Below are 20,870 nucleotides of genomic sequence, written 5' to 3' on the forward strand. Positions count from 1 at the left end.
CTCTTTTCATAAGAAGTTTTTCTTTGCTTCTGCTCTCTCCCAGAATCCTGTAGTATAGATGAAAGTATTTCATCTTATCCTGGCAAGAATTAATCTTCTAAATCCTTTCCTTTCTCTTTGTAGCACGGGAGGTCTGAGATCTGAGAGATCTTGTCTTACGTAAGCCCAGTTACACCACTTCCTTAAGCCCTGAAAGTAATTCCGTGCTAAGGACATCAATGAGCTGATGTTATTTCTCAATTTAGTGAAAATATTCTAATGATAAATTCTCATTATATTATTTTTGCTGCAAGGAGTTTAGCCTGCAGAAGAGTGAAAAATATTCTTCCCACTCTCTTCCTTTAACTTATTGTCCTGCTCCCACCTTTTTTAAAAAAAGCTACCTAAAATGTTTTCTTTTGAAAGCTTTCAAACATACCCATAAATAAAGACGATGGTATAATGAACCCCCAGATACCCGTCCCATCCCCCAGGTTCAGCACTGATAACTTTGTGTTACACCTACTTAAACTTGACCTTTTCTTTCTTTCTTTCTTTCTTTAAAATTTTTATTGCAATAGTATTCAAAATAAGTTCCTGGCTTACTTTATGTCATTTCACCTCTAACAACTTTTGATTTATATCTCTAAATAAACAAAGACATTTTATTACCTAATCTCAAAATCATTATCACATCTAGGTGAGTTAACAGTACTTCCTTAACATCCGCTACCTCTCAGGTCATATTCAGTTGTCTCAAAAATCCCACTGCCTCATAAGTGCCTTTTTGGTTTTTTAGATCAGGATCCAGACAAGATCTGCTAATCCTATTTGATTATGTCTTTTAAGTTTCTTAACCTAGAACAAGTCTCCCACTTTTCTTTCTTTTTTCATGCCTCTGACTTATTGAAGAAACCAGGTCAGTAAGATGTGTGACATTCTGATTTGTATGATTGTTTCTTTTCAATGTTATTTAAATTATTCTTCCAGCTCCCATATATCCTAAGAACGGGAAGCTAGATGTAAAGGCTTGCTTGATTTAGAGTCAGCTGTTTCAGGGGAGGTGGGCAATAGCACTTTCTAGGTGGGGCTCATTGCATGATACCAGGAGGCACATATGGGTAGTTGTCCTCCTTCTAGTGATACAAAGATTCGTTGCATTCCATTGTAAAGTTTGCCATCAGCTTTCCCCCTAATGCATTAGCATCCACTGATTCTTGCTTACCTCAGTTATTAGGAGTTGCAGAAGGGTGATGTTTCTAATTGTGTTCTGTTGCGGGGTGTGGGTTTAAACACACAGAAACTGTCTTGGCACCAGTGGAGCCCAGAGTAGTTTGAGTGGAGGAGAAAACCGAGTGCAGGTCCTAAAGACTGTTCCAGTGAACCTTTCCCTAAATCAAGACCACCTGGAGAATTCAAAACGGGAACAGTATAGCACGAACGTCTCTGAGAGCCCAGCCGTCATCCCCATGGCGGGAATCACAGTGGTGAAGGCCGAAGATTTCACACCGGTTTTCACGGCCCCACCTGTGCACTATCCCCGGGGAGATGGTGACGAGCAACGCGTGGTTATCTTTGAACAGACTCAGTATGGCGTGCCGTCCGTGGCCAGCCATAGCACCTACCTCAAGGATGATCAGCGCAGCACCCCGGACAGTACTTACAGCGAGAGCTTCAAAGACGGAAACACAGAGGTGAGTCCCTGGCTCTTACATCAGCAGCTGGAACTGAAACCCCAAACCACCTAACTTGTTTTCTCTGTTTGCTTTTTAAGTGGGATGAGTGAATTCAACTGTGAGTTTAAGGTTTTGTTTGTTTTTTTTTTTTTAAACATGTCTGCATCTTTCTTCATAAACGGGTTTTATTAGACCATTGGCCTAGGTGTGTGGAGGAATATTTTCTGCCTCTTAGATGACAGATTCCTTGAGTGGTTTTAGTTTTAGTCTTAAAATTAAATAGTTTTGAAGAACAAAGGGCTGTTTGCGTGGAAATTTCCTAGTTTGTAAAGTTTTCAGTTTGACCTCTTCTAGTTTGTAACTTTCTAAATGGTAGCCAGAGATGTTGCCTGTCCATCATTTTTTAAAACAATATAACTCTTTAAAGACCTTGGCTGATTGAATACTCAAGAAAGAATTAGTATTATCAATAATCAAGTGTGTACATGTATGTGTACTTTGTACCTTACAAATAGATTCTATGTATTCTTCTCGTGTGCCCAAAGAACTTACAGAAGCAATGGTCTTTGCTTGCTTGTTTGTTTTAAATTCACACGTTTGAAAATTTTGGTAATTGTTTACAATGGTGTAACCAACATCAGAATCAGTGGAAAGTTTCCTCATCCTAAAAGTTTGAATTTGAAGCCCTCCCCTCTCCTCTTGCTCACAGCAGACACTAATCTGCCTTCTGTCACTATACTTTTGCTTTTTCTAAAATTTCATATAAATGGAATGGTAGAGTATAGAGTCTTGTATGTTGTCTTCTTTCATTTAGCAGAATCTTTTTGAGATTCATCTGTTATTGCTTGTATTAATAATTTGTTTCTAAAATTGCTGAGTAGTATTCCATGGTAAGCATGTATCAGAATTTATTCAGCAGTTGGTGGACATTTGGTTGCTTCTAGGTTTTGGCTTCTAGGTTTTGGCTATTATGAATAATGCTGCTGTGGACATATGCTTTCATTTGTCTTGTGTAAATACCTAGAACTACACTTGCTGGGTCATGTGGTAAATGTATGTGAAACACTGCTGACAGTGTTTCAAGGTGGCTGGAACATTTTCATTCTCACCAGCAATACATGAGGGTTCCCCTTTTCCATATCCTTGCCCAAACTTGATATTGTCTGTCTTTTTAACTGTAGTCGTTTTACTGCGTATGTGATTGTGTCTCATTGTGGTTTAAAATTGCATTTCTCTGGTGTCTAGTGATGTTGAATATTATTCCGTGTGTTTATTTGACCATTCCTATAACTTCTTTTGCGAAATGTCTGTTCAAATAATTTGCCCAGTTTTTAAATTGGGTTATTTGTCTTCCTTTTATTAAGTTGTAAGAGATCCTTAAATAGTGTAGCCCTTTATCAGTTTTGCAGTTTGATAGCCGCTTTATTTTCTTAACTATGTTTTTCAAACAGCAACAATATTTAATCTTGATGAAGTCCAGTTAATCAATATTTTCCTCTTAGAGTTTATGCTTTTGATGTACAGTTTAAGAAGTCTTGGCCTAACCTAATGTCACAAAGATTTCTCTTGTTTTTTTTCTAGACATTTAATAGTTTTACATCTCACGTGTAGGTTTATGATCCACTTGGAGATTTTTTTTTTTTTTGGCGGGGGGGATACGCTGGCCTCTCATGTTGTGGCCTCTCCCGCTGCGGACACACAGGCTGCGGGCTCAGCCGCTCTGCGGCATGTGGGATCTTCCCGGACCGGGGCACGAACCCGTGTCCCCTGCATCGGCAGGCGGACTCGCAACCACTGCACCACCAGGGAAGCCCTGGAGATAATTTTTATATCTGGTGTTAGAGAAGGGTTGAGTCCCATTTTTTTCCCACATTGCTATCCAGTGTTCCAGCATCATTTGTTGAAAAGACAATATTCTTTCCATTTAATTGCCTTGGGATCTTTGTAGAACAACAATTGCTGATATAATTGTGGATCACTGCTCCAATTTTTTGACCCAGAATATGTAATGCTTTTTTTCTTGTCTTTAGTTCAGGTCAGCTGCTTCAACATTTAGGAGCAGTGCCTTTACATTTGAGTTGATGGTCAATGACATCTCATTTTGCACTCCACCTGGGTCAATAAAAGACAATGGCGGAAGGAGAAAACTTGTGGTTTCTTATTTCTTTTTTTTTCTTTTCTTTCTTTCTTTTTTTTTTTTTTTTTTGCGGTATGCGGGCCTCTCACTGTTGTGGCCTCTCCCGTTGCGGAGCACAGGCTCCAGACGCGCAGGCTCAGCGGCCATGGCTCACGGGCCCAGCTGCTCCACGGCATGTGGGATCTTCCCGGACCGGGGCACGAACCCGTGTCCCCTGCATCGGCAGGCGGACTCTCAACCACTGCGCCACCAGGGAAGCCCCCTTATTTCTTAAAGAGGAGTGACTGTGGTGGCAGGATACCCAATACTTGCGGCCTGATACCCATTTAGTTGCCAATGGGACAAAATTCAGCCACCTGAGGCTGAAATTGTAACCCTAAATAATCATATTTTAAAATAAGCATTTGATGAGCACTTACTTTGTGCTGGGCATCATTCTAAGTGATATATACTCATTTAATCCTCACAAAAACCCTATGAGGTACTATTATTGTCATCTGTGTTTTCCAAATGAGGATACTAAGGCACAGAAAGCATAAGAACACCCATGGTCACACCGTAGTAAGTGGCAGAGATGGGACTTGCCACAAGCTGTCGGGCTCCAGGGCCAATGTCCTTAGCCGTTACCTCTACACTCAGAGACCCTGTGGGACCTTCCAGTTCTTAGGAGCTCCATAACTGAACATAGTGCCTTGCTTAAATGTGTGTAAATGAGGATTCTTTGTCTACGTCATTAGCTATTTCTCATCTTTCATATGAGAATAAGAGGAACAGAAGGAACCAGCTCTCTGCAGCGTTGGGAGGGCCTCACAGTAGACAAGTCACACTAGCAGCCCTTCTTTTCCTGGCCTGTCATTCCTGAGTGCCTGCTGTATTCTATGAAATTGGGGAATGAACAGAGTGAGACACAATAAATTCCCTGCCCTTACCAGGCTTCTGTATTTCTTGGGTTCTGGTAGCTTTATATCAAACCTTCAGTGTTTGATATAATGTTATATATTATATTTACATTATATCAAATATACTATTTGATATAAATATTATCTTAAAGTTTGCTTCTTTAGCTTCCTGTGTGGTGTGGCTTAAAAGAGTCAACAACCTGCTGCTGCTGCTTCTTTTTTTTTTTCAAACTGAGCAAGGGATCTCGTAGGGTTTTTGGTATTGTTGAATATTTGATTTGCCCTCAAGCAGTCAGGGGTGCTTCTGTAGAGAAAAGCAAATCATTCCACATAGGAATGTGAGGTGCATACTTTTTCACTAAAGGGTTGCTACTAATGTTTTTCTCACACAGTGCAGAAATATTCCATTAGTCACAGAAGAGTCCGTGGATGTGGTCCAATGTCAACGGAACCATCACGCTCTTTGGAGGATGTGTTATGAGTTGTGTTTGTGTTGTAGGTAAAGAGGCTTATGAAAGGACGCAATTGTATTTGGGGTTTTATTTAGAAGTGGATGAGAAAGCAACTTACCAGAAACTAAAGGTGAAAATTATTTCCACCGAGTTTGGTTTAGCTGCTCTCCTAGTCTTGGAAATCAGTATTTACATTGCATATTATATTTCAATCTGATGTAAATTAAATGGAATGATCTATCATGGTCTTTAGCCATGGCACTGTCAACTGGTTATAAGATCAGGTGAGCTCAGAGTGATTTCACCAAGTAAATTTCACTAAGGAAAATTTGTCTAAAACCTAGCACTTCCTTTAGCAAACTACTAAAATGTCTACTACTTGTTGAATTAGCAAGTTTCATTTGCTATTAGAGATGGCTTCTTCTGTGTGTGTGTGTGTGTGTGTATAGTGATACCAGGAAAGGGAGCAGTTTGGTTCAACTGAGGCTAGTAGCATTAAAAAGTTCTTTAATGAATTTATTTTAGCTAATTTGATTTATATTTTATTTTGTATCCTCTTCGTAGTAACATTTGGTAAATATTTGTTTATACTGGGTGTTAGGCATTGTGCTAGATGTGGGAGTAGAGGGCAGGAGGTGTGCCTTGGTTTCTGCGCTCTAGAAGGTTACTATCTATATAGCTGCTATTTATTGAGCACTACTGTGTGCCAGGCACTGTGGCTTACACACTTTATTTCTGATATTTACTATGCCACAATTCTGCAAGGAAGGTATTACTCTTCCCACTTTACAGATGAAAAAACAGAGATTCAGAGAGTTATGAACGTGCCAAAGGTCACACAGCTAATAAGCAAAGAGTATAGTTGATAAATATAAAACAGGGTAGTATTAACACCTAGAATGTTTTTAGGAAACATGTAAACCTTGAGAGATGCAAGAAAGAGTTTTTATAGAAAAATCATATGTATTGTCATCATAAGAATCAAAGTAGAAGAAAGAATTTGCTATTCTAAACTACAATTTTGTATGTCAGTTAACATAAGTCTAACTGTATGAATGAAGGAACACCAGACCTCAGTGATTTGATACACTAAATGTTTATTTCTTGCTAATAATAATCTTGATAGATGTCTGCAGACCTGTCTTTTGATCAGGAATCCAGGTTCCCTCCATCTTGTGACATTACCATCTCTATATGTGGCTTCAGGGTCATCCCAGCTGGGGAAGAGAGACCATGGAGATGGCACACTGAGTTGTAAATACTTTGACCTGGAAGTAATGCTATTACCCCTGTTCACATTTCATTGGCTAGAACCAGTCACATGGTCTTAACTAACTGCAAGAGGTTAAGAGAAGTCTAGTTTTCCCATTTAGTCCTCCCATGTGCTCAGTAATGAGAATGATTTATGAGTGAGCACCAGGTATCTCTACCATGTATTTCATTATTTAGTACTTGGTATTTTATTTGTCAAATTAACATAGTTTGCAGAGAATCCTGAAATAAAATCAAAGAATTATTATTTGTTATACCCAACAGACATATGATGGTTATATCCATTGATGTTATATTCATCTGTAGACTGATACTGAAAGTTACCGTGGATCTAAACCCTGTCCAACATGACTAATTTTTAACTGATAGTTCATTTCCCACCACAAACTTAAAGAGTAAAATCTTAAAAATGTTGATTCAAGTACTGAAATGGAACATGGCTTCACTTTTTGATTAGTGCAACCAGTTTTGTTATTTTTATTTTAAATACATGATATAGTGTATGTGGTACCACTAAAACTTCTATTATTTTATTAGTTTGTTTTTGCACCAAGCAAAATTTTGGAAAATCCTTAGCATACACATTTTATACTTGGGAAGGATTTAGGTTTCTGTATACATAGTCGAATTTTACGAGATTGGATAGCCTATTATTAGGTTCCTAGGGGCCATCTACCCAGCTCTTGAATAGAACGGCTCTGGAAATCCCCGTTCTGTTAAAGCTGTTACTTTGCAGCACCATTTGATGCTTTGATCACTGTTATCTCTTGAAATTGCTCTTAGCTTTATGTCCGCAGCTTCAGTTATCATCTATGTCCTGAATACTTTTCACATTATTTTTCTCCAGCCCAGTTCTCCTCTCTGAGCTCCAGCCCTTTATGTTCAACTGCCTGTTTGACTCTCCACCAACTCAAAATCTGACTTACAATCTTCCCTCATGTTCTCTGCTCTAGTGGAGTGGCACCACCGTCCTTCTGGTTTCTCAAGCAACGAGGATTTTTTTCTTGAAACTTTGCTCTCTGATAATCCCCATCTAAGTCATTATCAGTTCTATCAACTTCACTTTCTTAAATCTCTCTGAAATCATTTATCTCCATTCTACTTCCAGCATACTGACCCAAGCTATCTTTATCTCTGGCCTATAATACTGTTCACTTTTGTGCACTGTACCTGGGATGGTCTTTTCAGAATGCTAATCTGATCATGACACCCTCTCACTGAAATCCCATTGTTTTTAGGATTAAGATCTAAATCTTTAAGGGGTTTACAAGGCCTTGCACATTCTGTTTCTCCTCTGCCTTTCCCACTTCATCTTGCACGTCCTTCCCCCTGGTGCTCTCTGCTCTGAGCATCATTCAGTTCTGTGAACCTGATATGCTCCCTCCTGCCTCAGGACCCATGTGTCTGCTATTCCATGTTTTAGGACTGTGCTGTGCAATACTGCAGTCACTAGCCACCTGTGGCTATTAAAATTGAATAAAATTAAAAATTCCATTCCTCAGTCCCGCTATCTCCATTTTAAGTGCTCCAAAGGTACATGTGGCTAGTGGCTACCATGTTAGTGAAGATATAGAACACTTCCATCTTTGCATAAGGTTCTATTGGACAATGCTATTCTAGAATATTCTTTACTACCTTCCATACCCTTCCTCCTGTGTGACTTCCTCAAGGAAGCCTTCCCTGTCCTCCCCTTTCAGTTCCTAGTAAAGTCAGTTTTCTTTGTAACTAAGTCCACCAGCCATAGACAACCGTGAACACATCTGTAGTCAAAGTTACACTGATTTAGCCTGCTTCTGCAAGGGACCTGTTGCTCTTCTCAGAGTGCTTGCACACAGTTTGTAAAATTTTAAATTAATGATTATTTGACCAATATTTTTCATCTACTAGATCGGAAGCTTCATGACAGCAGGGACCACTTCTCTTTTTGTTCACTGTGGTATCCGTAGCACCTAGCATGGTGTCTGATGCAAAGTAGATGCTCAGCAAATATTTATTGAAAGAGTGGATGAATGAATAAATGAATCATAAGACCTAAAAAATTAGTGGCTGATCAAACACATGGAATTATTTCGCTATATCTGATTTTACCACTGTTAAGGAATCATTGTCTTTTCGTAGTAGATTCTTTTTTTTTTTTTTTTTTTTTTTTTTTTTGCGGTACGCAGGCCTCTCACTGTTGTGGCCTCTCCCGTTGCGGAGCACAGGCTCCGGATGCGCAGGCTCGGCGGCCATGGCTCACGGGCCCAGCTGCTCCATGGCATGTGGGATCTTCCCGGACCGGGGCACGAACCCGTGTCCCCTGTATCGGCAGGTGGGCTCTCAACCACTGCGCCACCAGGGAAGCCCCGTAGTAGCTTTTTAGTAGATGGCTCTTTCCTCCCACCCAAGGAAAAAACTAGAATTCTAATATTCAAAATTTAAATATAACGTTCTAATATTCCTTGATGTCTAAAGTCCTTTAAGGATAATCTAGAAGATATATGTTACCATACTTCCTTTACTACCATTTTTCTCAGGCCAAATGATTAAGGAATGTATAGATGCACTGCATCAAATCACAGCAAGGTATGGTGATGTTGGCTGTCTGCCTGCCTTTTGGTATCCTACAAATTATATTAAAATGTTTCCAAACAGTTGTGGAAACTTGGTAATTGTAGTCAGAATGGCCTGAGTGTTTTGGTTCTACTTCTTTTTTTTTTTTTTGACCAAAATTTTTTATTTGACTAAATTCTATTTCATGCATAAGCAAGACAGTCTCTCCTGTTTATTAGACTTCGGCAACAACAAAAAAAAACCAAGCAGCCTTGTACAGAAACAGTGAAAATGCCAAGGGTGAGGGTAGCCTACAGTTTTACTGTAGGATAAATATATATATATATTTTTAAAAGGCCTCTCTCCCTTTGGCCATATCAACAATCATTTAGGGCCATCATAAAGGATTGTGATGTTTTCCAGGTAGACTATACATTTAATTTTTTTAAATTATAAAGATAATGTAACTGAATTAAGGATAAATGTTTAAACTTGGAAAAAGTAATATCCATGTCAGTAATATGTCAACTATTTAAATTTTTTCATAGTTCTTGTTTACATGCTCATATTATTGGATTAAGAGTTTTTATTCGTTAGCCCATAGTTGACAGTCCCTTTGAGTCTGAATAGTTGTAGTATATCACATCTTCTTACATCCCCTGGGAAATTAGAACCCTAGAATTTATGAGTCCAGTATGTTTTAGTAAGCAAGCCTATCCTCAGGCTGCAGAGTGCTATGGCATAGACAATGAACTCATTCAGGGCCATGCTTATTAATACTGGTTCACCATGTCTTGTTACGGGTTACCACATATTCCTTCAAAGAAGACCTTGGAAATGCATCTTCTCTGTCTTGGAGTCACTTCCTTAAATGCTCTTTTCATCATGCTACCCTCCTACTCTGAAATTTCCTAATTCTTAAATATATTAAGGGTCAAAGCAAAGTTCACAACAACCATAAAATCCTTCCAGAATTTTGCTGATCTTCCTTTCCTGGTAATGTTCATTCTGTACTTTTCCAGTCAGGACACCTGAATAAATGAATGGATGAATGCTTTAACATAGACCTTCATATCTAGTCATTGGCTGTATTTCAGTTTCTTTTGTTCTTGTCATTTTTCGTATGAATTTACTCACCTCCTCAACCAACTTTTATATATTTGAGGCAAAGAAAATGCCTTATGTATTTTCTCTGTGTCTCTTGGCACCAGTCAGATGCTGAAGCCCCAGAATATTTCCATTTAATGCCTTGTTGATTGGTTGACTGATTGCAAAAGAAACACAAATCTGTATCTTTGAGTCTCTGTCATGATTAATAAACTAGTTAACAAATATTTGTCAAATGCTCCTGGGCTGCGTTTGGGTAAACTTTGAAAGGCAAACTGTCTTCTCGGATCCACGGAATTTATAAGACTGGATATAAAGAAAGATCCTATGTATGTACATATAAAGTGTGATGTGAGGGCACACTGCGTTCAAGTGATGGTGGTTAGAGATTGTGAAGGAAATTTGGAAAATAGCTGTGAGTAAACCTTTCCTGAGAAGGAAATCTTTGAATTACTTGTCAAAGAATGGAAGTTTATGGCAGAGAAATGAAAGGCAAGGCGGTTGTTTCTTAGAAAGAGACACTAGAAAAAAGGCCACAGTGGAAGGTCCAGATCTGTGTGGTCCACCAAGTGCTTTTTCATCAATATTCTATTATATTCACTTTAGGATCAAGAGTTAGGGCTTTTGGTGCATCTACTTTTGAGAAGGTTCTAAAATGTAGCAAAGTGCATCCTACTTGCACTAAATATACAACTGAATGTCTGTGGACCCAAGCCTTTTCACATGTAATACTAAGACAGAATTTCCTTTGCAGAATTACTTTTAACACTGTTGTGATAATGAAGATCTTAGAGAAGGGCATTGAATACGATCAAGTGATTACTATAGAACAGAATTTTTGTTGTTGTTTTTGTTGGAAGAAAAAAATGTCAGTGTGAACTTCAGTTTCACAATTTTGCCTGAGTATGGAACAGAATTTAATACACACAGATACATAGAGCTCACCACGTTCCAGGAACTGTTTGTAGTACTTTATCTCTGCTAATGCATTTAATTCTTCTCATCACTATAAGTAGGCATTTTACAGCTGAAGAAAATATGGCACTTGCCTCAGTCTACATAGGCAGCAGGTAAAAGAGCTAAAACTTGACCCTAGAACTTGACTCTAGACAGTCTTGCTCCAAAAACTATGCCCCAAAACTCTAAATACTGCTTTATGATATGCTATGTGCCTTCTCTGTAATGAGTATTCCATTAACTCAGAATGTGTGGCTTTTGGAATAAGTGTTGGAGATAAGAAAATGGAAGAGATGTATATATGTTTGAGGAAACAGTTTCTAGTACCTGGAGACAATTTAGGAACACCTGTGGACATGTCAATGTGGACATGTGAATAAAAGCACAAATGCATTTTCTGTTGAATGTAATTCTCAGTGTGCAGGTGGTATGCAAGTTCTATACACAAATGGTAACTATTTTCACTGTAGTTGAAAACATAATACCAAAAAATGTATAATTTTCCTTTCTAAAATGAGGATAAAACAGTTTGGATACATTTGCCACTTTTTTTCCTGCATAATGACTCACCTATTTGTTTTAATTTTGATGACTTTTAAATTTTGCAGAAATTTCGGAGTGCTTCAGTTGGGGCTGAGGAGTACATGTATGACCAGACATCAAGGTAGGTTACAGGAGATGCGCCTAGAAACTAATGAACTGATAACTGTTTAAATGTATCATCAAGTTATACTTTTACACCTTTAAAAGAAAATTCTTTTCTCTACACCATGACTTCTAAATTACTATTTCCAGTCTTGATCAATTTTCTGAGACCTACCTGTACCCTTCCTTTGTCCTTTTGCTGCTAGACATCCCTTCTTAGGTGTTCCTCTAAACCTCAGACACTTGGGCCTCCAGCACAGCATGTACATGTCTTTTCCTCTTCTTTCTTTCCTTCTTCACTTCTTTCACATCTGTTCTTCCACTTTTATTTCTTGTTGTGCCTAATGGTGCCATCCTCCCAGCCACACACTCCAGAGGTGCAAGGTGCTTGCCTTCCTGCTACACGTTCATGGCATTTGCCAAGTGCTGAATGTCCTATTCTACCTGTCCTGTCTCTGCCAATTTACTCTTGTGCGTCTGCTCCTGAGCTGTTGCAACATAACAGGTTGCCCTGCCAGCACTTTCTTTTCCCTTCCGTTCCACTTTGGACATTTCTACCTACTAGCTCTCACAGACTTTGGTGCCTTCCATCTTCCAGCAATGAGATAGGGATTGAGGATAAGTTATAACCTGTCCTTAAAAGAGGCCCATAGACTTTTGCAGGAGACCTGTGTGATGTCATACAAATTTGCAATACATTTGCAAAATGATGAGTCTTACTACAGAGATACGTGAATAGACAGCTGAGATGACCTGCAGGCCTGGGTGTATGTGGGGTGTGAGTGGGATGGGACCAGAGGAAAGCTTTACAAGAAGTAGCATTTGAGCTGGATCTCGATGGATTATCAGGAGTTTTCCAGGGAAAGAAGGAGGATTAAGAACATTCTAGGTAGAGGGGCCACATGTTCAAAGTCCTTGATCATGATCATGCCTGTAGACAGGAGAGAATGACAAGGATGAATTAATCCATCCCATTTACAAAACTTAGCAGTGATTTCACCATTTCAGACAGAATAAGACACAAATTCCTTATGAGGGTAGTTGGGGCCCGCTATGTGCTGGTCCCTTTTTACTGTAAACCTTGTCCCCCACTGTATTTCTTTTTTTTTTTTTTTTTTTTTTTTTTTTGGCGGTATGGGGGCCTCTCACTGTTGTGGCCTCTCCCGTGGCGGAGCACAGGCTCCGGACATTCAGGCTCAGCGGCCATGGCTCACGGGCCCAGCCGCTCCGCGGCATGTGGGATCTTCCTGGACCGGGGCACGAACCCGTGTCCTCTGCATCGGCAGGCGGACTCTCAACCACTGCGCCACCCGGGAAGCCCCCCGCTGTATTTCTTGGCCCTTTACCTTTACATGTATGGCCCCTTCTCCTCTCTCTGTTTCTTCTTGAAGTCGTCCTGCCCCTTCAGGGTCTTGCTCCAGCCTCAGGCTCCCCAGTCACCCTCTCTAGATTCTTCCAGCCAGAATTTGGGTGTGCAGTGGTGGTGAAGGGTAGGGGAGAGGCAGAGAAGATAAAGTTTCAAATCACCTTCTAAAACGTGGAAATACATGTATACTTTGCATGCTGTCAATCCAGATAACTATGCAGCCAGCTCTCGGGCCAGTGAAAAGAGCAGTGACCTACCAGTCATGTGACCTGGTGTCTCTTTCTGCTGCTGTCATTGTCTCCAGGAGTGAGCAAGTTTCTCAGTCTCTCCTCAGCTGTGAAATGAGGAAACTGGTTCTTACCTTGTGTTGTGGATGAGCTTGGGGGACGTGAATCCCTTGAAATTATATTAAAATTCATTAGTGTTCATATGTGCTTTTATCTGGGAAGAGGGTTCACGCTTTCTTCATGTTTTTCAAGCAGTCTGTGCCCTAGACAAGTTGCAAGCTCCTGGTCTACGTGATTCCTAATATCCTGTCCAGGTCTCAAACTTTATGATTCAGTGGGTTATCTTGAAATTGCTTTTTCTAGGCAAAATGACAGTGGAATTGGTTCTGTCTTGAATGATTTATTTCCCATCTTATCCTAAGACACATATTCTGGAATTTGCTTTGTTTATCAGCTTAAGCCTAAGATTCTTATCATGTAAGAGGAATATTATTTTGCCCTTCAAATTTCTTTCTCATTATAAAAGTTAAAAAAACATCAAACATTGCAGAAATATTCAACATAGAAAGCAAGAGTCCCCCATAATCTTGTAAGTAGATCATTTTAAGAGGCAAACTTGAGTCATTTTTTGCACACAGCCTTTCACAGACTGAAATTAAAGGGCTAAAAAAATAGATAGACCCAGTGAAGAGCCTCTGATGATTCTCAGAAAACACACAAAGCACTTGTAATTGGATCATCACTGTGTGCCATCCTGCAGTGTGACAGAAATAAATATTCTGAATGAGCATCTTAAATAAAAAGATTGTGATTCATATCCGTTGCTCATTTTAAACAATGGGTATATTCTTCAAAGTTGGGAACTTTGGTGTTTTTATTTTATAAGTTAAATTATATTTGTAAAATATTAGGGAAATTATTAAGATCAGGGATCTGCGAACTTTTTTTCTGTAATGGGCTAGATACTAAGTATTTTAGGTTTGGCATACTACACAGTCTCTGTCACAGCTACTCAACCCTGCTGTGGCAGCACGAAAGCAACCATAGATCAGACATAAACAAGTGTAGCTGTGTTCCAGTAAAACTTTATTTACAAAAAACAGGCAGCTAGCTGGCTTTGGCCGACAGACCATTGTTTGCAAGCGCCTGATTTAGAGCAGTAACCCTGTCATGAGTTCTTTTGCAGGCTTAAAAAACAAAACCCCCAAATCAAAAAACACTCCCTGTTATGGAACTAGATTCCATATAGATTTCAATAATGAATGAGTGCTAGATTTTTACATTTTGAAATATTTTAAAGTGGGATGTAGCTATTTGCAATACCTTGGCTAGACAAAAGAAGGTTGATATACAGATGAATTGAACAAAAGCATTCTCATATTTGGCTTGTTGCTAGGATGAAAGTGGCAAATTTTAGCGATTCTGAAGTTCAGGCATTACCAAGGACCAACTAAAACCTAACAGAGGCTCCCCCGGCTCCACCTGGCACAAGTGGACGGGCACATTGTGGACTTTCTCCCCTTCTAAACCATCTGGTTTATGGGCCACTATTAGAAATGTTGTGTGTAATGTACTAACAGTGACCTTTGGTATGGACTCATCTCTTTTGCCATGTGCTGTGTTTTGTCTCTGGAATGGAGTAAACGTTGGTTAATATTCATACAAAATGCTATCGATGTGAAATTGATCCAGAAGGCAGAAATGTCCAAGAGAATGAATCTGACCACTATTTGTTTTCTGTTCACAGTGGCACATTTCAATACACCCTGGAAGCCACCAAATCTCTCCGTCAGAAGCAGGGGGAGGGCCCCATGACCTACCTCAACAAGGGACAGTTCTATGCCATCACGCTCAGCGAGACGGGGGACAACAAGTGCTTCCGACACCCCATCAGCAAAGTCAGGGTAAGGGCCTCATTTCTCCAATAAAGCACAGAGGGATCAGGTGAAAGCAGTTACTACCTGCCAGCCTTGTGGAAGGGCATGGAAAAAATTCCAAAATAAATAATTCTAGAACAAATGTCAGAGACTTGGGACAAGAGAACTTATTGGCTTGCAGTTTATCATTTTAATCAGTAACTAATAAACCCCAGGGAAGGGACGTGGTTGGAACATGCTTTCTGACTGTATCCAAGGAATTTCCCCAGCTTCATTCATTGCCTATGTGCTACCTAGTCGTTGTCGTCGTTGTTTTCAATCAAATGATGTGCAGTTTTCAAGTAAGCAGCTGTAAGTCAGAGCGTATGTGTGGGCAGGAAAGAGCTGGGCTTTCTTCTGAAAAGGAGGGTGCAATTCATTCTGCCTCCCTGGGCCCTCGGCAGCTTTGCTTAAAAGCCTTCTGCAGCCTGGCGCTTACTCAGGAGTCAAGAGGCGGGCATGATATGATCCTTACCAAGAGTGACTTGGAGGAATTTTCACATTCACTAGTATTAGTTCTATTTGTGGGACATGAAACTGCCTTGGAAGCCTGCCAGCTTCTGGCATTCTCACTACTGCCGAGAAGGGAGGGAACTGGTAATCCCTGTCGACCGAAAAGGAAAATTATAGCAGAGCTCTCAAAAGAGGTTGAAGGAGTTTCCTGCCCTGTTGTAAAATGATTTATGCTGCTGTGTGCGTGGTGTGCACCCCCCCTTATTTTATCCATAGCTGCCTTCTCCTAAGCTCTTTCTTCTGCATACTGAGAAAGGAACGCCGTGCTGTGCCGAGCCCAGTGAGTTTACCCCAACTCAGATTCCCAGGCAAAGGTAACACCTGAGGTAGAAGAGAAAAGAGTGTCCAGGCACCTGCTGGCCGGTTTGCCCGTTACTAGCTTTTAGGTAAAATCATTGCAGTGCTGCTCTCTTGAATCAACCCGGTTTTACGGCTTTGTTTCCATGAGAAAGACAAGGAAGAATTGCTGCTCCTTTGTCCAGCAGGCCTTTCTCCCTCCAAGGCCGTCCCAGTTCCAGATCGGAGCAGCAGGAGGCAGGAGGCAGGGCAGTTGAGAGTGAGGGGGAGACAGGGAGGATGTGGGGGCTAACGACCCACCGGAGGCTGAACCCGTGGCAGGTGGAAGAGTGCTTAGTGTGCCCTCCAGAGGAGTTGGTATGTTCCAACCCTGAGGTCAAGGCTACGGTGGAGGTATGCTGTCAGCCGCAGCAGCATCATCGTCATCATCAGTCGTCATCATCCCCATCATCACAACAACCAGAGCCACAGTGTAACAGCTAATTTTTATTGAGTATATCTTCTCTGTGCTGGGCACTGTGTTAAGCACTGTACATCTAGTAACTTGTTGAAACTAACAACAGCCCTATGAAATAGGCATTCCTTTTATAATGTTACAGATGAGGAAACTTGGCCTTTTAGAAGCTAACAACTGACCAAGGTTACATAGCTCAAATGTGAGGGAACTGGGTTATATCCCAAGCAGTCAGACCCCCGAACCTACTGTCTTAACCACTAAGTGTACTGTGCTGAGTAGCATGGAGGCCTGAAAGGCAGACGGATTTTAGCATGGGATCCACCTCTGGAAATATATCCTAGAATTTGTATCCTAAACCCTCACATGCCTGATAAGAAGACACTGGATACATATTCTTAAAGAAAAAAATCTTGTAAATTACAAGTGTATAACTCATGTATACACCTTGGTAACAACACTTGTATCATCACCCTGAAAAGATGACGCATGGTTAGTAATCTGAGGCCCTGACAACAGTTTGTAGTGCAGGGACTTTTCCAAGCATTTTCTTTCATTGAAATCATGGAAATAATTTAATGTAGAAATTTTATTTCCTTCTGTTGCATTTTGCCTAAAACCAAGAGCCTTCCTTCTCTTAAGGACTTCAGTCTAACAGCCTTGGAGAGTAAGATGGCCCTTCTCAGAATGGATCTTTCTTACTCCTAGGCTCTGGTAGAGCCAGCAGTGTGGAGAAATGAGGGATGCACTTGGAACCTCCTAGCACTGATTTCTGAGAACGGTGTTGCATCCCGACTCGAAAGCTCAGCCGTGGTAATAGCAGTTTCAAACGGCCTTTTTCCTTACCATTGGAAAAATACATTTCCATCCCAGGAATATGGCATTTTAGTCATGTGCTAGAAAAAATTACCTGAAATGTTATTTTTATTTTGGAACAGACAGAGAAAAACACCAGGATGTTGGGCAGTAAACTCTTACATATAAATGGAAAAGCCTGCGGAAGGGGGCGGGAGGATGGAGAGAGGCTGAGCCCAGAGTTCCACCAGCCCAGCCAGTGGATCCCTTTCTTGTCAGCTCTCCTCCATGCCTTGGAGGGTCATGCCGCTTGTGAATGCAAACAGTATGGATGCATATTTCTGAACCATCTTTTCTAACAAACGTCTGCTTTCCTGTGTAACAAACGTTTACATACCACTGGGAATAAGCCAGGTTTTGACTTGACAGTACAGTCACAAACATGTATTTGGTCTCTTATTTGTCGGGCACCACGGCCCCCGTGGTGAGTGACACTGTCCCAGCCCTCGCTGAGATAGGCATCAGTGGGAAGACATTGCCATGGACTGAATAATTGTAAATAATTAGGTAGATGACTACAAGTATGTGAAATGCTACAAAGGAGAAGTTATTAAAGAATGAGACATTCTTGAAACATCTTGAAACAGACATCATTGAAACATTCTTCTGGAATAGTGGAAAAATGTCTAAGAAGTATTTTGCATATGGAATGAGGGGGGAGTATATTCCTGGATACGGTATTCCTCATGCTGTAATTAAAGGGTTTTTGCGGTTTGTTTATTTGTTTGTTTTTGGTACCTCCTCCATCTCATAAATGACAACGAATTAACATATATTTAGTTGAACAAGGCTGTAACTTAGAAGTGAACGCAGTTTGGGGTTCTTATTTCTATAAGATATTATTAGTTTCTCATGCTCATTTTAAAAGTACATCCACATATTTTTATAAATAACATAGTTGACCTTGTAGCTTTTGGTCTATGAGATATCTGTAGCTTAGATCTTCGTTCATCAATATGAGCTCATCTTTTAGTATTTCTCTCATTAGTCCCACTAATCCAGCCAGAGGCACTTAATTAGGCCAGAAACAGATGTTTGCTCCTTTACAAAAGCACCAAATTCTATGTTTAAGGATATGAAATTTCAAAAATGTTCTTGTTTCCAATACAAGAAAAAAAATCTTTTTTGGTATGCCCGCTCAGCTCACACAATAATCAATTTGCTGGTAAATTGGATAATCTGTTTGTTTACGATTCATGGTAAAAATGATGTAACGTTCTTTTTCACTATGTGCTGTTCTCATTTCCCATTCATTTTTTTAAAGTCGGCCCATTTTAAAACAAGACAAACCACACACCTGAGCTTATTGGGCTTTCCTAAAGCAAGAAAAACAAATTTATAGAAATTATAGCAACCCACCGCTGATAGAACTTCTAGAACTGGAGACTGTGTGAAGCAGGAGATGCTGAACAGAAAGTAAGCTCCGTGGTTCTCCCCCTCTGCAGAGCGTGGTAATGGTGGTCTTCAGTGAAGACAAAAACCGGGACGAGCAGCTGAAATACTGGAAGTACTGGCATTCTCGACAGCACACAGCCAAGCAGAGGGTCCTCGACATCGGTAAGTTGACCTTGACCTCCCGGCATGGTCTTCGGTAAACTGCCCTGTTGTCATGATGCAAAGGAGAGCCCAGTCCAGAAATCACAGCTGGGACCCACATCACTCTTATGACGTGCCAGGCACTAGGCTGTGCACTTTTCCTATGTTTTAGTACATTTAGTACAAATCAGGCTGAGAAGTCAAAATCAGGCTAAGCTGAGAGCAAAACACTTTTCCTTCCATAAAAGTCAGCTGTGTCTCCTATAATAAGAGATTTAGATTTGCAACGGCCGTGCCCGTTTCTAAAACATATTTCCATGCCCTCTTGTGTTTGAGTCTAATAATTGGCAGGCAGCCCAGAGGAACTGATATCCCCCTGTGACACGAATAACCTCAGCTCATTTGGTTCTAAGGTACTTGCGAAGGTCACGTGACTAGGTACAGCATTCTCATCCTCTCATTCTCCATCCCATGTTCCTTCCATCCAAACACGTGTCTAGTGCACATAGTCCTAGGTGATCAGACAAAGGCAATGTTTGAGAGAGCTTTCCTGGCAGCAGAGAAGGAATGGACCTGCCAAGTGCACTTTCTGGAATCTGTACATTCCTACACGTGATGTCTGTTCTTCAGAGACCTCGAGCCCTCTGGACAAGTCTCAGAGTCCTGTCAGGAAAGCAGAGCCCACGCCAGAGAGTTCCATGGAGAGAATTCATTGCCAAAGTGGGGAGGGCTGAAGGCACCATGAGACAGTGCAGAGAGGAGCAACAGCAGGAGTCTGCTGCTCTTAGCTGGAGGGCCAGAGGATCAGAGGGAGAGGTGCTGGGTGTTGTGAGAGCTGCCCAGCAGGAACAGGCACCAGCTGGAGCTGGGACCACAGAGGGAGCAGCTTTCCAGGAGCAGGCAGAACCTCAGAGGAATCGCTGCCGGAGACACCCCTCAGTGCCAAGAGGGCGGGGGAGAGGGGCTGCCCTGGCTTCGCCCTGCCTCCCAGTCTCCCCCAGTGCTTCCCGGTGGCCACATTACCCTGAAGCAGAGGGCACGTGACCCTGGCACATGCACTTTGCAGGAATCAACCCCTGAGACACAGAGCAAAGCAGGGGAAGTCAGGGATTGGATCTCAAAGTACCTAGAAATTACTTAAAAAGGCAGTAATACAGTAAGTCCCCTACCAACGAACAAGGTCCCTTCCGAGAGCGTGTTTGCAAGTCCAATTTGTTCGTAAGTCCACCAAAGTTAGCCTAGGTACCCAACTAACACAACTGGCTATATAGTACAGTACTGTAACAGGTTTATAATACTTTTCACATAAATAATACATAAAAAACAAACACAAAAAATAAACATTTTTAACCTTACAGTACAGTACCTTGAGAAGTACAGTAGTACACTACAACAGCTGGCCTACAGGGGCTGGCATCGAGTGAACAGGCAAGAAGAGTTACTGACTGGAGGAGGGAGAGGAGGTGGAGATGGTAGAGCTGAAGGATCCTCAGCAATAGGAGACGGAGGGCAAGCTGCAATTTCACTCACGCCTGACGTTGATGGCACAGGTTCTGGTTCCTTGCTGGATTCAATTCTATCTACCCTCTTGAAAAAATGATCCAGTGATACTGTACTCTGTACAGTACTGTAGAGTAAAGTACACAAAAGCACCACCACTTGTAGAGGATGCATGCAGGTGACAATGTACACCAGACACGTGGGCTAACTTACGTGATTGGACACGTGAACACAGGTTCAAATCTTTGAAAATTCACAACTTGAAGGCAGGGGACTTAATGTGTATGTGTTTCTAAGTAATTTTAACACTTTATCTACATGCTGCTTCCATAAGAAATAAATCATTTCTCATTTATAGGCTTTATTTTCACGTATTGCGGACCAAGAGCGTACAGCCCCAGTGAGGCTAGGCCAAGCGAAGGTTTCCACTGTGTTGGATACCAGAGGTGTTAATGAGCCATTAAAAGGATGTTTATTTTGATTTCTTTTGCATTGTAATGAAGGATTTTTCACTTGCTAGGGCCCCTTGACCAATGGCAGAGAAGTTAGT

The 20,870-nt window shown here is 41.0% G+C and overlaps 1 protein-coding gene across 1 annotated transcript in view; it reads left to right on the top strand.

The window, feature by feature from the left end:
* Positions 1-20,870, top strand: part of GRHL2 (grainyhead like transcription factor 2) — a 115,205-nt gene that overhangs the window by 11,172 nt on the left and 83,163 nt on the right. The window contains exons 3-6 of the mRNA XM_060116037.1: positions 1,280-1,673; positions 11,620-11,675; positions 14,997-15,153; positions 18,730-18,841. Coding sequence (XP_059972020.1) covers positions 1,280-1,673; positions 11,620-11,675; positions 14,997-15,153; positions 18,730-18,841 — 719 coding nt within the window. The remainder of the gene's footprint in view (positions 1-1,279; positions 1,674-11,619; positions 11,676-14,996; positions 15,154-18,729; positions 18,842-20,870) is intronic.

The sequence above is a fragment of the Mesoplodon densirostris genome, chromosome 13, assembly GCF_025265405.1.
Source record: "Mesoplodon densirostris isolate mMesDen1 chromosome 13, mMesDen1 primary haplotype, whole genome shotgun sequence".
NCBI classification, from domain to species: Eukaryota; Metazoa; Chordata; class Mammalia; order Artiodactyla; family Ziphiidae; genus Mesoplodon; species Mesoplodon densirostris.